Genomic DNA, 14,386 nt, shown 5'->3' with positions numbered 1-14,386 from the left:
GAATGCATCAAGAATTTACACAGAAATACCAATACAGTCCTTATGGATAAACCTTCCAGGAAGCTCCATTCATATAATACCCTATCCTGCAAAAAGAACTAAAGTCAGTATACTATATTCTTTCTTCATCTTTGCCCACAACAGTATAGCAATCATTAAAGCGTATGATTTTTTGTCTTCTTTGATATTGATAACAAGTAGCCCTTCCCAACCAAACGCCAATTACATGCCAAAGGGAATCTACCGATGGCCACACCTTTTAACTCTCGGCCGCTGTCCGCCCAAGTGTACAAACTCACAACCAACGACTCCAATGACATCCATTCTATTATACAGCAAGTAGATATCGGATGCGATCAAGGAAACAAGACCAGAAAAGATCTTAAATGGAAAATCTTTAAGCAGCCGCATTGCCGACTTGCTGAGCGGCCCCTGGATTGGCCTTGGGCGCATCTTGTGCACGGACAGCAGGTCGTTTGTCTCCCTCTTGAGCAGCTTTGCCTTCTTGTCTTGCTGCGTTGCCCTCCTGCTTGACCACTTGCGGTTTGATGTCGCCTTGAGCAGCATTACCTGAGCCCGCCTTGGCTTGGTTGCCAGAGCCAGGTTGTTGGTTATGGGGTTGAGCCAACCCATCTCGGCTGGGAGCTTTCTGTGTGTCTTTGACGGGCTTTGGCTGAGCTGCCAGATTCTGCATCTCTTGCTTGTCCTTCTCCCACTCGTTCCGGGTGTCACTATACTCTTCTTTAATCTTTTGTTGGTTCTTTTTCTTCTCTTCCTCTTGCTTTTCTCGGGCAAGTCGTTCCCGCTCCATCTCCTGCACTCGATGTCAGTATACGAGAATTTGTTAGTCCCATGGTAGAGGGACGCTCACCTCCATATGGCGGATATCATCCACACTAGGCTCATACAAATGCCAGATGGTATAATGAGGTAGACCAATGACCGAGTACCCCATTCTCTTGGACATCTGTATTATACATGTTAATGATGACCGTTTCGGCAGTGTTGGATTTCTTACCTTGCCGAAACCCTCTGTCTCGGCGTGCTTCTCGAAACTGAAGGCTGGAAAGTGAACACCGGATCGGAAAACTTTTGCTTTTGCTAAAATACTAACACCCCCAACACCATCAATCTCCATTTCCATGTCGGGATCGCCAAAAGGATCACGGAGGTACGCTAAATGAGGGCGCCATGTGGCATATTCGGCATAACCTTCAACAATGACAGCGTCCTCATCAAGTGTGTCAGCGAGGGCCAAAGCTGTCTCAGATTCCTGCCATGAGTTCAAATCGTAGGGTTGTTCACCGCCAAGCCAGTCGGGCAACGGTCGCCAAACATCTAGACAGAAGTTAGAAACTGGGGTTCAATTCCAGACGTTGTTACTTTGGGCAAACCTACTGGGAACAATGACGTCCTTGTTATGGCGCATGAGATCCTCCAAAATGGTGAAAGGTGCCGTTTCAACATCTACGTCGCGCCAATAAACCCAGGAGTGGTACGGCCGCAGAGCTGCGCTCAAAAGCCAATTTCGTGCCTGCGCCATCAGCTTTCGTCGGCTGGCCTGAGCAGCGAATCCATGACGACTTTCGACATCCTGGTTGACCTTCTGCCCGAAGTCTTTCTCAATGATTGAGATCTCCCCGTATGGTTGTTTAGGATCCTGGTCGGCTTGAATGGCCTCCAAACTCTCAGAGAGAACCTTTAGAGTATTGTCTTTGGAATCGGAGACGAGAAAAGCGAGATCGATCAAGTGGTGCGGATATGTGAGATTGCGCATATGAGAAAAGAACATTCCTAAGTGCGCTTCGGCATCACGAAGTGGCACGCATAATAGAATACGCTCTTCGCGTTCCCAGCCACGAGCAGTGCCCTGGACGGTGGTCAAGTCGTAGTATCGAACTGTCTCAAGCTCTGGTGCACCACCAGCAGAAAGAAGCCCGAAAGACACCAGCGAAGCCACGGGGCTGGAGGGCCAGAGCCAGAGACTAAAAATAAACAGTATTGCCGCTAAGATACATAGGCGGACGAGGAGCTTATTGCGACGTCGTTGGGCGGGCGTCAAAGTGCGCGGTTGGAACCTAGTTGAGACTCCTTGTCAGCATAATTGCCATGAATCTTTGCGACGCCAGTAGTGTACGAGTCGTGAGCCGATGGTTTCAGGAGAGGCGATCGTACTTGTGAGGGGATATGTCAAAGGTATTGCCACGAGGATAGCCATTCGAAAAGGCGGCGGCATGGTGCCGGGGCATCATCTTTGAATTGGAGCCTGGCAAGTCATAGGATGGCATTGACAGCTTTTGCGCAGAGACGCTCTGCGGCGCGTCGATCGAGAGTGATGGACAGCAAAAACGGCTTCGAAGAAACTGGTGAGAAAATGGCTGGTCGAAAGGGACGGATGGTCTCGAAAGCGATCGAATAGATTGCGCTTCGAAGGTTGATAGGGGATATGAGGCTACGTTCAGGGTCCAAATAGTGATGCTGGCTTTAACGTCTGCATCAAGCGCCCGATCCCTGTCGTCCCCAGTATGGTTTGGTGACGGTCTTGGTCGCTTTCAATTGTATCGTATCGTTTCTCGTAGGCGTCGTCGCAATAACTAGATATGTGTTGTGATGCGTCGTGCAAGGGCAAGCTGGCTCCAATGCCGATCAAGATAGCTTGGGGAATGGGATACGAAGTCTTGCGTGCCAGGGCGAAACGAGTGCTGTGAAATGCATGTGTTCAGTTGCTCTTAGTCAAGGGATGGGGTTGAGGGCTTCTTTTGATTGGACCACTTAACATTAACTCGTTTGAGACAGTGGAGGCTAGATTGAGTTGGCCATTCTGAACGCCAATACGATCCACACAGCCTGTTTCTAAAAATGAGATCTTGTCAGATTACAATACGAACCTGAATAGCTACAGATTAACCACACATCATCAGAGGTATGTATTTATGGAGAGCCATCTTCAACTGATTCAAGCGCCCAAGTACAAGTTATCATGAAAGACTACCCATAGGCAGAAATAGTTGCATGAAGCAGTCAATGAGAAGTATTCAAGAAGTGAGGCATGACAATTTCTTGGTTCTCATCAACATCAGTCCCATTCGTTCAGACATCTTCCACAGACTTTACTGATATCACAACTGGCAAGCCAACTCGAATTTTGAAGCACCTGAAAATTCGAGCAACATGCACGAGGAAAAAAGTTGCAGTTGAAACGGAATATTTATTTATCACTATGAAGAGAACCATTACATTCATATACCAAAACTTACCGCACTGTCGATTTAGCATAAGCCTGTGCAAAATGCTGAGGGCACTGATCAGTACAAGGAATCTACACCCGTTAGCTATTGTTCAAAGCCATGGCTAGAATCGGACGAAGATGGTAGAAAAGCAAAGGAGCATGTGATAGTCAGACAAGCCGGTTTACTCAGTCATCTCGACCGGCCCAGGATACTGTTAACCCAAAACGAGCTACCAGCAGCCCGAACACTGGAGTCTTCACAACACTCGAGAGAGCAACTCCACAACCAGTCATCGACTCTCTTAGAAAGCCTACGGTGCGGGAGGGTGACTTGGTCAAGAAGAAGTCGTTGAATGGATAGAACTTGTGTCATCATGCAACACAGCTCCTTTGCGCTTGAAGCTTCGTAATGTACTTACCAATAGTTCGAAAAGCACCGAGCTCAAGCCAAACAAAGTTGGGCAAGACTCCAAAGGGAAGAAACTAGATAACTTAGTACTTATTTGATAGTTAGCTTGGGATCGAAACGAGCGGCGGTAATATTGAAAGAGAAGAGTAAGATGTGTATCAGAGATCTTGGTTTGGTAATTGGGAGTCATCACAGTGGTTCAGTAGCAGAACTGAATGAAAGGTTTTCTCATCATCGACATCGGAAAGGGCTTGTGCTTGAGGAGTGAAAAGGAAAAATTCGACTGACCTTGTGTGTGGTTTTCACACCTGGTTATTGAAGGTGGTAGCAAGAGAACTGAAGTCTTTTGTGATGTTAGCATTATACCATCACCGGTATCATATGAAAGAAGAAGTAACGAATGGTGCTCAGATGGTAGTGCATGTTGTTCAATCGCTCAGGTTTCGCGGGAACAGTGGTGTGAAGGATCATCGTTGCGCGTGTGTAAAAACGCGGCGGCGCATCACGTACCTCGTAAAATCAGCATCGTCGAGGAGCCTGGCTGACGATTCAAGTTACGCCACGACATGTTTGAACAAAACAACCAAAATCATGTCTGTTTTGGCTGTCGAAGGCACTTGTTGACGAAAAGCCGGCTCTCGATGTATGAAGAAGAGAAAGTTTAGAGCTCTCGAAGCAGGCCCACGAGAAAATTTGAAGGGTGAGAAGATGGAGCCATTGATGACTAAGCGGCGTAGCGCCCCGTTTGATGCATCGATGAATTTCAATCCACTCCAGGTAAAATCCATACCTCAAGTTGAGAGATCTTGGAGACAAAGAATACTTATCGAAATGGCGGACCGACGACGCATTAATGGCCCTGGGAGTGTCACAGTGGCACCTGTTTTTGAAGCCGATGAGTTTGCTGTTTCCACTCGGACTCGCGCTCCAAATGGTATTAGGTCACAATGTGAGTTCTAGCCCATCTCAAAGCAACTTGAAGTCGTCTATTGTGAAGTGTGGACTGATATCATTTGACTAGATTTGCAAACTGGGGTAACCCCATCCGCTTCTGGCTCGGCGTACCTAGAAATTGAATCACAGCAAGATTCTAGTAGTAGGGGCATGAAACTTTCATGCACTGTCCATGGGCCTAGATCTCTACCTCGATCAGCGCCCTTCTCCCCTCACATGGTCCTTTCCACACATGTCAAATACGCACCTTTTGCAACACGTCAAAGAAGGGGTTATTTACGCGATTCCACTGAGCGTGACTTGAGCACACATCTCGAAGCAGCTCTAAGGGGCGCCCTCATTGCAGACCGTTGGCCCAAGAGTGGAGTGGATGTAGTCGTCACCATTATCGAAGGAGATCAAGCCCGTCAGGTAGCTGTGGAACAGGGAAGCGAGGAATGGGACATGATGAACGTGCTTAGCGGCTGTATCACTGTTGCCGCAGCCGCGCTCGCGGATGCTGGTATTGACAGTGTCGATACTGTCTCTGGAGGTGTTGCGGCTTTGGTGCCTGGACCGGACAATGATGAACCCATCATGGTGCTCGATCCAGTTCCTTCTGAACACTCACATATCCTCGCAGCTTGCTGTGTAGCCTATCTCCCCTCCCGGGACGAAATCACAAATCTCTGGCTGAAAGGAAGTTTGCCCTCATCAGACGCGAATCTGCATCGAGACCTCGTCGCCCGTGCTGTACATGCAAGCAAGGGAGCCAACCTTGCAGTAGCTACATCCCTCAAGGAATCGGTCATCACGGGTTGATTGGATAGTGGGTCAACATATTACACAACTTCGTGGGTGTTTCCTGGCGTTCCATCGAACGATACCATCATGGGCTATGTCGACTAAAAAGCGCCAGCTTCTTGATTCCGCTGTACTTGATGAAGACAGTACTACTGAATTCCTTCGCCTTATACACGCATGCCATGGGCTTTCTTTGGCCACTCTCTGGATAGTCCTGACTCAAAATGGGTCCGTGTGACACAACTTTCAGATGAACAGGACAATTGATCTTCTTTTAGATATATCATAAAACATCGTTAAGAATAAAGGCAAGGGAAAGGAGATAGACAATCTGTCGGGAAAGTTCAGACATCAAGAGCCAAGCAGAATTATCTAAATAAAAAGATACCCCTGAGCCTCCTATCCAGATTACCAACCTTTGGACCTTTCCCTGCAGTGCCTGATAGAAAATCCTGGACCCAACAGGACTTCGGCTCGTTTGATGTAGTGTCATACGCTGTTCAAAAAACTAATCCAGCGGGCGTGAAAGGATGAGATGATGAGAGTTCCCGGATCACTGTGAGCAAGTTTCAATATCATATTTGCCAGAATTGAGCGTAGTTACCCTACGCCATTGCTTGAAGCTACCAACAAGAGTTACTACCCCTGGCCTGGCGCCGAAATCGGGACCACTTCTTGTGAGTGATTGCAGGGTACCTGAGGTAGGTACATCTCGTCCTTCTAATGGCACTGTGCATGACTGTGCATGCACCCCTACAGCTGTTTGGTCGCTACAGTGGGCCCCAAAGGACGCGCTAGTGTCCTTGAATCCAACTCAGTCTGGGCTTTGTATCGACCTGGCAGGTACATCGATAGCCCATAGTTTCCGCATGTTACCACCTCCACCTCGATGTCAACATTGAGGTCGCTCAGTGCCTTGCCTCATTATCGCTTCCCCAGACCAACAACCCACGCTTCAAACAAGGACACTTCACAATGTCCTCGGCGAAACCCAGTGACTCGTTATCAAAATAACGCTCCTACGACCGATACGTTTATTCTGCAGCCTTCATTTTCCTAACTTGCCTTCTCTTCCGACAACTTCGTGCCCGATAGTTCTCCTTAGGCCATGGCCGATGAGTTCGTACCCTCCGCGCCATCACCCCTCACCAGCTTCACAACCAACACAGGGTTCGGTGCTGCCAATGCATCTGGTCCGTGGTACAATCCTGCTGTCTGGACTGTCAATGTGACACGCTATGCGCCTATACTAGAGGACCTTGTCTGGGCTGGTCCGCGATTCGTTAAGAAACTCGGATCTTACATTTCTGTGCCCGAACATCTCGAGACGACGACCGACAATTCGAATTACATACCAGCAGTAGTCGGCGCGAATACCATACTTGCTGAGGCCGATCCAACTATTCAGAACATAATGGAGCCTTTGTTAGGTGCAGGGGGTCCTGAGACAGCGGCCACTGCTTCCATAGGACGGGTGCCCGTCGACAGTGTCCGTAGCTTGGGCAGTGTCTTTGGATATGCCACCAGCAAGTGGGCTTTGTGTTGTATAGCTATGGCAGTCATACTGAACCGAACACACATATTTGCTGCCACTCGACGACGACTACGCTTGCGATGGCCCACAAGACTCTTATTACGGTTCGTTCCCATCGTCTTGTTGGTAATACAAGCGCGCCAGTTACTTCAATCTATTCAGTGTCAGACCTCACCCGACTTTTCCGAACTACGATGGGGCAACGCAAGCAAAAGCTCAGACTTGATGTTCTCACACCGGAACGCTTTTCTCAACTCTCTGAGTTCAATTTTACTCTTCTCAGCCTCCGATGAACAATCTTGTATTGCCGTTCGCATGATACCGTCGGATGAATCTGGCTCTGCTCGTAATCTGACCGGATCTTTGTCCCTGCTGTGGCCTTTGTTCGGAACATTCTGTCTGAGCCAGTTCCTTGAGACCGTTTCCTGTGCCGTCCAGGGCCGTCCCGTTGCCCCGGAGACAGGTATGACACTTTTTGAACAGTCTCTCGCGTTTGCAGAGGCCGATGCTGCCATCAGTAACCAGCTTGGTTGGAACCTCTTCACTAAAACAAGCTCTGCTGATGCCCCAGCCTCAGGGCTTGGAAATGCTATAGCTCTGACTCGATCAATGGTTATGAGAAGGGTCAACACGTCACCAGAAGTTCTCCTCGTTGCCTTGCTATCTTCGATGACACATATTACGAGCCATGTTCTGGGCATCTTCAACCTGCAAGCCAAGTACCGACTAATCAGCACGGGATTCTGGGGCCTCTGCTTTATGGCTAGCATTGTATGGGCAGCCATCTCCTTTGACCTCGACAATCCATCCTCTCAGAGTCTACTGAGATTTCCAACTGTTTGCATCATAGGGTTTGTGCCACATGTCCTTGTTCTACTAGGTATCGCTATATGCCTGTTCATATACGGGCTGGCTCTGCTCCTCTCAGCTTTCTCCCCCCCTTCGACATCAGACATAGCTTCGATGACCATTCGTCAGCGTCTCATTCATGCCCACGAAAACATGCAGGCGAACGTATCGCTCTCTTCCATTCGCATCACTCGAGAAATGGACTTCTACACGGCTCTACTACGAACTGGGTTTGGCGCTATCACTATGGCTAGTGAAGCTGTCTACTTGAATGAGGACAAAGGGATCAGTCTAAAACGACGCACCTGGCTGGAAGAGCAACGGTTTAAGGAGGCCGAGGAATTGCAAAGAAAACTAATCGGTGGTGGCGGGGGCTTGCCCGACTCGCGATATGATCAGATCGGTGCAATCGGTTTGATTCCGGTGAAAGGGGGGCCAGCAATTGCATCCAATGGGTACGCCCGCGAACGTGCTGCTCAGAAGATCCCAAAAGGACGCAGCGAGCGCAACCTTCGTGCGGGCATTGGCGCGTCTGAAAGGAGTTCTCGTTGGCTTATGGCACTGGAGTTTCTACTCAGTATTAACAAACTTATTGCAAGAATTAGCGCCAAGTCTTTGTTATGGTGTCTTGCGACTCTCCGGATCCGATATCAGCCGGCGTGGCTCCTTTGGCTTGCCCAGCACCCAAAAAGCATGGACAGCCAGAGCAAAAGCTCGAGTCGCAATCAGCCACGACCAAGAGGACCAGCTTCATATAATGATGGACGCATACCGAAAGAGGAGACGGCAGACATAGAAGCCGAGTTTAGGCGTGTGGGCAACGACCAAGACGAGGAGAGCCTAGACAGGGACCTATATAAATATTGGGTGAAAAACGGCTGGTGGGGATCTGCCGATTCCAGCGGTGACTTTGAACCTCATTCAGATGATGACTTTGACACTACAAGCGTCGTCTCTATGTCGACTACCGGTGATGGAGTGGATGATTATCAAGCATGGGAGTCAGAAGATGGGAATGACGACGGCCAACGAACACCTACCCAACGATCCCCTCAAATCAGTCGCGAGAGTACGCCTTTCCATGACACTCCTATGCAAATATCCGATCTAGCACGCCTTCTGCATCCCACAAGCCCTGAAGAGCGTGAGGAGGCCATGACCTTGTCTGCCCACCTCCAGAGCGATGGTATCATGACACGCGCCAAATACCGGCGAATGGAGCAATTGCAACGCACCCGAGTGTTGGCCTCCCCGGGATCTGGCCTGCTACAGCCAAAAGCCGACATCATGCAACCGGGTCGTAGCACCAAGTTAGACCCTGACGAAGAGGAGCGTCTTCTGGAACAACTTTTGTTATCACGGCGGCAAGCCTTTGCATCTGCCGCATGTTCCGAGACATCATGGGAAAATGGCGGATCGGGTTTTGGAAGCGATGGTCCGCAATGCGTGGTGTGTCAAAGCTCACCTAGGACCATTATTGTCTGGCCTTGTCGTTGCCTGAGTCTATGTGACGATTGCCGTGTCTCTCTTGCTATGAACAACTTTGACAAATGCGTCTGTTGCCGCCGGGAGGTTATCAGCTTCAGCCGCGTTTTCGTCCCCTGAGCTCCTGCAAACACACGATTAAGGGAATCGACAATGGTTTGTTTTCTGTAATTAAGTACTTCTAGCCTTTGTTCCACTCATTTGCGTTGTTTCATTTTCGGGAGTTGGTGGCATGAATTCACAATGGTCAAGGACTTTCACGTTTGACTCAAATCATCTTGTCAGGATATGTTCGGCACAGCATCTATTATATTGAGCTTTTACATCGCAGCCCATTCGATACTAAAGGTTCTCATCTCTTGGTCATCCCGTGATCCGTTCGCTAGTGGCTGTTGTGCCCCTATCAAATACGCCTTCTTCACAGCTGTGGCGAGGCGGCCTCCTGCTACGATATCCAACACGGGAATCTCTTCTTCCCATTCATACTGGTTTGCCATGAAATGGGCATGAAACCTCAAGGGATCGCCTGGATAAACACTATACTTGGCACCAAAGCGAAGACCAGGAGTCGTATAGTAACCAGAAGTAAGCAGAAAGCCACACAAAGGGCCTTGTAAAGGGTTAGTGGCCTGGTATATCCGGTCAGCTTCTGGAGAAATCAGCAACCCACTGGATGTCGGGGTGACGCCCAGAGATTTGATAGCAGATTGCTGCTGATGTACGGCGGGTTTAGTTTCACTAGTGGTGATGATGTCGTCGTCTGTATTGCTAGGGGGCACAAGACGGGATTTCCCACGCTTCACTGCCCCTTCTGCAACCCTCTTGGCATTCTTTTCAGCAATAACTTGTTGTGCTGTCTGCTTTCTTGTCCTAAGCGAGTCGAGGTATAGCCTCCTCGCCTCTGTGTTGGGATTGTGGAGAACAGCCTGGTGAACAGCTACGTCGTCTACAAGATAAGCCACATTCTTATGCAATAGCGATTCAGCCTCCTCCGGTCGAAGTTCAATTGGAAGACCGAGAAAGATATTCTGAGTCGGTTGCTGAGGCGCCGTTCCGGCAAGAGTACCGTTGATATTCTCACTCCGACGCAAGAAGGCAGCTGCTTCAGAATCGAAGATGAGATATCGCCCAGCGATCTTGGATATCCGAACAGGGGCTGGATCTAAAGAAGCCATGGTATCTATCGAAGCATTGCGAGTTAGCGGATGCTTCGTCTGAGTATAGCGAGCAAAAACAAGTGTGAAAAGGACAACATCATAAGTCGTCTTCGTAATTTTATTGTGTGTCGTCACAGAAAATCAGGGGATTGACAGATTAATAAGTGTATAATCATTGTGTCCGAGTCGCGTGAAGAAATGGCGAGAAAGAAATGGTTCTGACATACCTTTGAGATTGTTGATGTTGATCAGAAGAAAGAAGGGAAGGAAGGTTGAGAGCTTGGAGCTGCTTTTAGGTGATAAAATTTTTAGGCGAGTGGGGTCAGGGTGAAAGATAAGATAAGAGTCCTGAACTTTGAGAGTGAAGGCCAGCCTCACGAGACCGGGTCAGTCAATCACTTCAATCCTTGAAATGGCCCCTCTTCAAAAATCCAATGTCTCCTTCTTGTGATCGTTGGGCTTGGTTCCTTTGCTTGGCTCTTCCTCGTCTCCAATCGGTGGTAGACTAAAGGGTGTGATTACCAGCCCACTGGAACTGCTCAGCTTGAAAGACAGGTTTTCCCTGTTCCAGGTACCTTCCAGGCCACCGCCCTTTTCATGGAACACGGGTAAGCTATGGGCACGCAGTAGTCCTTGGCCCTTGTCTTCATTGCCGGGCTCCCGAACAACTGGAGCTTGGTGTTGTAGAGGAATCAACTCGAGAACTCCATCAGATAGTAACTCCATCCACCGTGTTAGTCCTGTAGAACGAGGGAACAAAGTAACTGGAATAGTCACAAATGCCGTGACCTGGGTTGAGTACTGTCGAAGAAGTGCTCTCAAAGCATGGAGGAACTCGAGGACCTCCTTGGGTTGACTGGCAGCAGAATTGTACAGTGTAGGCGAGAGGAGGCTGGGTACCACGATCCGATGAACGGTAGAAGGTGGCGAGTTCTTGATTTTGGAGGACAAATCGGTAATGAACTTGTGGAAAGGCGTGTTTGTTGGAGATGTCAAGGGACCTTCCACTGGGGTCGTGTGAAGCTGGCCCTTGATGACACTGTTCTCAAGACGCTTGGTCAGGTCGAAACCATGGCAAAACGTACTCGGTGTCTGTCCGGGAGTCGTCGGTGCTTGGGAATCTAACTCGCAGGTCAACATTCTGTCCTTGAAGGGAGCGGACAGAGCATACCTCTGACTGGAACATTGCGCTGTCCGAGTGTCTCGTAACGCCAAGCAATCTTCATCTTTTCGTCCGATGATGAGGTTGGCTTGCTGCTCTTCTTAGAGCCATCAGGACTTCCAAGACCAGGAAGCTCTCTTCTCCAAGCATCGCCAAATCCCAAGAGGTGAACTTGATGTCCTTGGACAAGTCCTTCGGCGGCATAGTATCGCAAAAGCACTCCTCCAAAGTCCGTAGTTCCTGTCTCTTCAACGAGCAAGGAAGTGCCCATTGGGATTCCAGCATGACCTGACAAGAGCTGATCCAAAGACTGTGTGCCTGTTGAGGTTGTCAAACGTCCATCTAATGGAGATGGTCTTGTCCCAGGTGCAAGAGACTTCTCTTGTCGAACGATGGGAGATGAAGACCCAGCAGCTCCAATGACGACATTACGCTTGCGAAAAGACATGGTCTTTGCCTTTCGTGTGTGAGTTGCTGGGTGTTTTTTATTTATATATATATTTCTTTTCGATATATGGAAAAAGCTGGCCGTGATAGCGAGTGATATCAGTATTGTGTGTGCCCCACCTGCAGTCTGAGGTACCTAAGTATCCACCAACTTTTTCCGAGCCGCATCCAAACATTTTCTCTTCTTTGATACAAAGGACAGCGCGAAGACCATAACGATACACAGCACTCGCCCTCCTCCTCCCGCAAGATAACCTAAGCTAACCGTTCTTCCGTCTTCTTCTCGACTGCCCAACATGGCGAGCGGCGACGCTACTCTCTTTGAAGAATCATTCACCGTGACTGAGTATGATCAGTCCAAGTATGACCGTGTCGCCCGCATTTCATGCACTTCAAGCGACTCTCAGACTGTTATGACTCTGGATATCAACATCGAGCTCTTCCCCTGTGCTGTTTCCGACACTCTGCACGTAGTTTTGTCTACTACTCTCTCTCTGGACGGAAGCAAGGAGGACGAGAAGGGCTGGCGAGACGTTGGCAAGGGTGGTGATGCGCCAGCGACGGTTGCCGACCTTTACGACTACGTGTGTCATGGAAAGATCTACAAGTTCGAAGAGACATTCGACGGAAACACCATGTGCGTTTCTTACATGAAGCCCCCATGTCACTGGGTCTGGAAACCAAGTTTGCTAACTGAATTTGACCTACAGCAATGCCTACTGCTCCTTCGGCGGTCTTTTGATGTCGCTTCAAGGCCCTATCAAGAAGCTGACTCCCCTCCGTGTCGATAACGTCTATCTGCTTGTCAAGAAATAATTTGAAGTTCCTAAAATTGTCTATTTATCTAGACTATAGCTCCTCGCCAGTAATACGGGCTTTTGCGTTACCACTAGCTTTCGGTCGCATTAATGATACCCATACGAAAACCGCCATGTTGCCTCCGATAAGTCTCAAAGTCAAATACCATGACTCGTCTCCGCGAGCCTGGTATATCGAAATCACAGTGGGCGCCAATTGCTTTGATGCGGACCTGGGAAAGGGATGTCTCGGCGCACTCTCCGTTTGATCTGCTCAATCTCAGGCTCGTTTTCGTCAGTGAGGATTCCATGACGAATGAAAAAGTCGAGGGTGACGAGGGCACAATTGGGCTTGAATCGACCCCCGGCAAGATCCGCCTTGACTTGATCAACGTCGCAGAGGTCAAACTTCTCAGCCTCGCCATCTTTGGGTTGAGGGATCACATCGTTGGGAAGCTCGAGATGGTACACCCATTGGCACTCAGGATAAATAAAGCCGCCTTCGCCAACCTGTCCCTCGTCCGTGATGTAGATGTATGTGACGTTGCCGACGAACTTGGCACCCTTGCGAACAATGTCATCAGGAAGACTGGCTTCCTCATCGGCCTCACGTATGACGCATTCGAAGGGGTCCTCTCCTGTCATTAAACCGCCTGCCACGGTATTGTCGAGCATGCTGGGAAATGTTGATTTGTTCCGAGCACGCGTAGGGACCCAGAGGCGAACTCCATGAGGTGCAGTCTCGTCCTTGACATACGCAATCATATGAACGCCGTAACGCATCGTACCAATCAAGCCCATCGCAGCTCGTTCCATGCTGAATAATAGCTCGCCAGTACGTCCGTATACAGGCCATAGTTCGTTACGCCAGCCACGGAGAAGAGGGAATGTCCCATTCTTCCGCCAATAGTCGGCCAGGGCCGCCACGCGACGAGTACGTTGTTCCTCTGTAGGTTCCTGGAAGAGCGCAATAGTTTTCTTCTCATCATCGCATTCCATTTTCCCCCCGACCTCTTCAGGGACCTGATGAAGCTCTTTGACCACACGGTCCAGGATGTACCCAATAGGGTATGTGCCTTGGCTATCTCTCCATACCAGAGCATAGAGCCCAGCATTCATCTTGGTGAACGCATCGGGATCAGTCTCGGCATACGGGAACCTTCAAAGATGAGTTACGTTTACACTGGAATAGAAGTGATTTCGGGATCATACATATCGACCTCATCGATGAGATCGATGCTTGTTTTGGCCATCTTGATGCAGGAAAAGATAGATAAATAGGGAGATGATAAAGTAAATGTTGAGGAACTGGTGTTTGCAGTAGGAAGTTGATGAAGTTGCGGGCTTTTTCCAACGTTGATTTATATGCGAGATCGGCAGAGCAAGCACCTACCCTCGAAATGTATGCTCTTCAGGAGTGATTATGATATGGAGCTCCGGCTGTTATTTTGCCCGGGCTTCTCGGTGAAGCTATTTCAGGACCTAAGTTGCTTTCACCGGATCAGCGACGAGATACTTATGTCATGTTAGTAGCCCCACGCTCGTAAGTCCTCGGTGAGACCAAGTTTGGTAACCAAGTA

General features: G+C 49.2%; 7 protein-coding genes across 7 annotated transcripts; 3 read left to right on the top strand and 4 right to left on the bottom strand.

The window, feature by feature from the left end:
• Window positions 1-51: 51 nt before the first annotated feature.
• BKA55DRAFT_576689 (Anp1-domain-containing protein) lies at window positions 52-2,788 on the bottom strand. The gene is made up of 6 exons (XM_046193500.1): window positions 2,176-2,788; window positions 1,399-2,078; window positions 1,019-1,338; window positions 872-967; window positions 202-814; window positions 52-103 (listed from the first exon to the last, which is right to left on the bottom strand). The coding sequence occupies exons 1-5, from the start codon at window positions 2,286-2,288 to the stop codon at window positions 398-400; spliced, it is 1,626 nt and encodes a 541-aa protein (XP_046046708.1). The 5' UTR covers window positions 2,289-2,788; the 3' UTR covers window positions 52-103; window positions 202-397.
• A 1,681-nt stretch (window positions 2,789-4,469) lies between these two features.
• Window positions 4,470-5,393, top strand: BKA55DRAFT_518529 (3' exoribonuclease family, domain 1-domain-containing protein; the record flags this gene model as incomplete). Its single annotated transcript, XM_046188277.1, has 2 exons — window positions 4,470-4,587; window positions 4,660-5,393. The coding sequence occupies 2 exons, from the start codon at window positions 4,470-4,472 to the stop codon at window positions 5,391-5,393; spliced, it is 852 nt and encodes a 283-aa protein (XP_046046707.1).
• A 1,090-nt stretch (window positions 5,394-6,483) lies between these two features.
• BKA55DRAFT_596541 (uncharacterized protein) lies at window positions 6,484-9,363 on the top strand (the record flags this gene model as incomplete). The annotated part of the gene is made up of 1 exon (XM_046195962.1): window positions 6,484-9,363. One exon carries the CDS (start codon window positions 6,484-6,486, stop codon window positions 9,361-9,363), a length of 2,880 nt encoding a protein of 959 aa, XP_046046706.1.
• A 100-nt stretch (window positions 9,364-9,463) lies between these two features.
• BKA55DRAFT_114141 (uncharacterized protein) lies at window positions 9,464-10,621 on the bottom strand. Its single transcript, XM_046184744.1, has one exon. It carries the CDS (start codon window positions 10,416-10,418, stop codon window positions 9,564-9,566), a length of 855 nt encoding a protein of 284 aa, XP_046046705.1. The 5' UTR covers window positions 10,419-10,621; the 3' UTR covers window positions 9,464-9,563.
• Window positions 10,622-10,823: 202 nt separating this feature from the next.
• Window positions 10,824-12,010, bottom strand: BKA55DRAFT_693426 (Elongator complex protein 4; the record flags this gene model as incomplete). The annotated part of the gene is made up of 2 exons (XM_046199916.1): window positions 10,824-11,521; window positions 11,572-12,010. The coding sequence occupies 2 exons, from the start codon at window positions 12,008-12,010 to the stop codon at window positions 10,824-10,826; spliced, it is 1,137 nt and encodes a 378-aa protein (XP_046046704.1).
• A 295-nt stretch (window positions 12,011-12,305) lies between these two features.
• On the top strand, window positions 12,306-12,825 carry BKA55DRAFT_596539 (uncharacterized protein; the record flags this gene model as incomplete). The annotated part of the gene is made up of 2 exons (XM_046195961.1): window positions 12,306-12,646; window positions 12,720-12,825. The coding sequence occupies 2 exons, from the start codon at window positions 12,306-12,308 to the stop codon at window positions 12,823-12,825; spliced, it is 447 nt and encodes a 148-aa protein (XP_046046703.1).
• A 73-nt stretch (window positions 12,826-12,898) lies between these two features.
• On the bottom strand, window positions 12,899-14,385 carry BKA55DRAFT_665908 (NUDIX hydrolase domain-like protein; the record flags this gene model as incomplete). Its single annotated transcript, XM_046197759.1, has 3 exons — window positions 14,019-14,385; window positions 13,028-13,965; window positions 12,899-12,993 (listed from the first exon to the last, which is right to left on the bottom strand). Exons 1-3 carry the CDS (start codon window positions 14,057-14,059, stop codon window positions 12,899-12,901), a joined length of 1,074 nt encoding a protein of 357 aa, XP_046046702.1. The 5' UTR covers window positions 14,060-14,385.
• Window position 14,386: the final 1 nt, after the last annotated feature.

The sequence above is a fragment of the Fusarium redolens genome, assembly GCF_020744475.1.
Source record: "Fusarium redolens strain MPI-CAGE-AT-0023 chromosome Unknown BKA55scaffold_13, whole genome shotgun sequence".
Lineage (NCBI taxonomy): Eukaryota > Fungi > Ascomycota > Sordariomycetes > Hypocreales > Nectriaceae > Fusarium > Fusarium redolens.
This window is presented reverse-complemented; position numbering and strand designations above follow the sequence as displayed.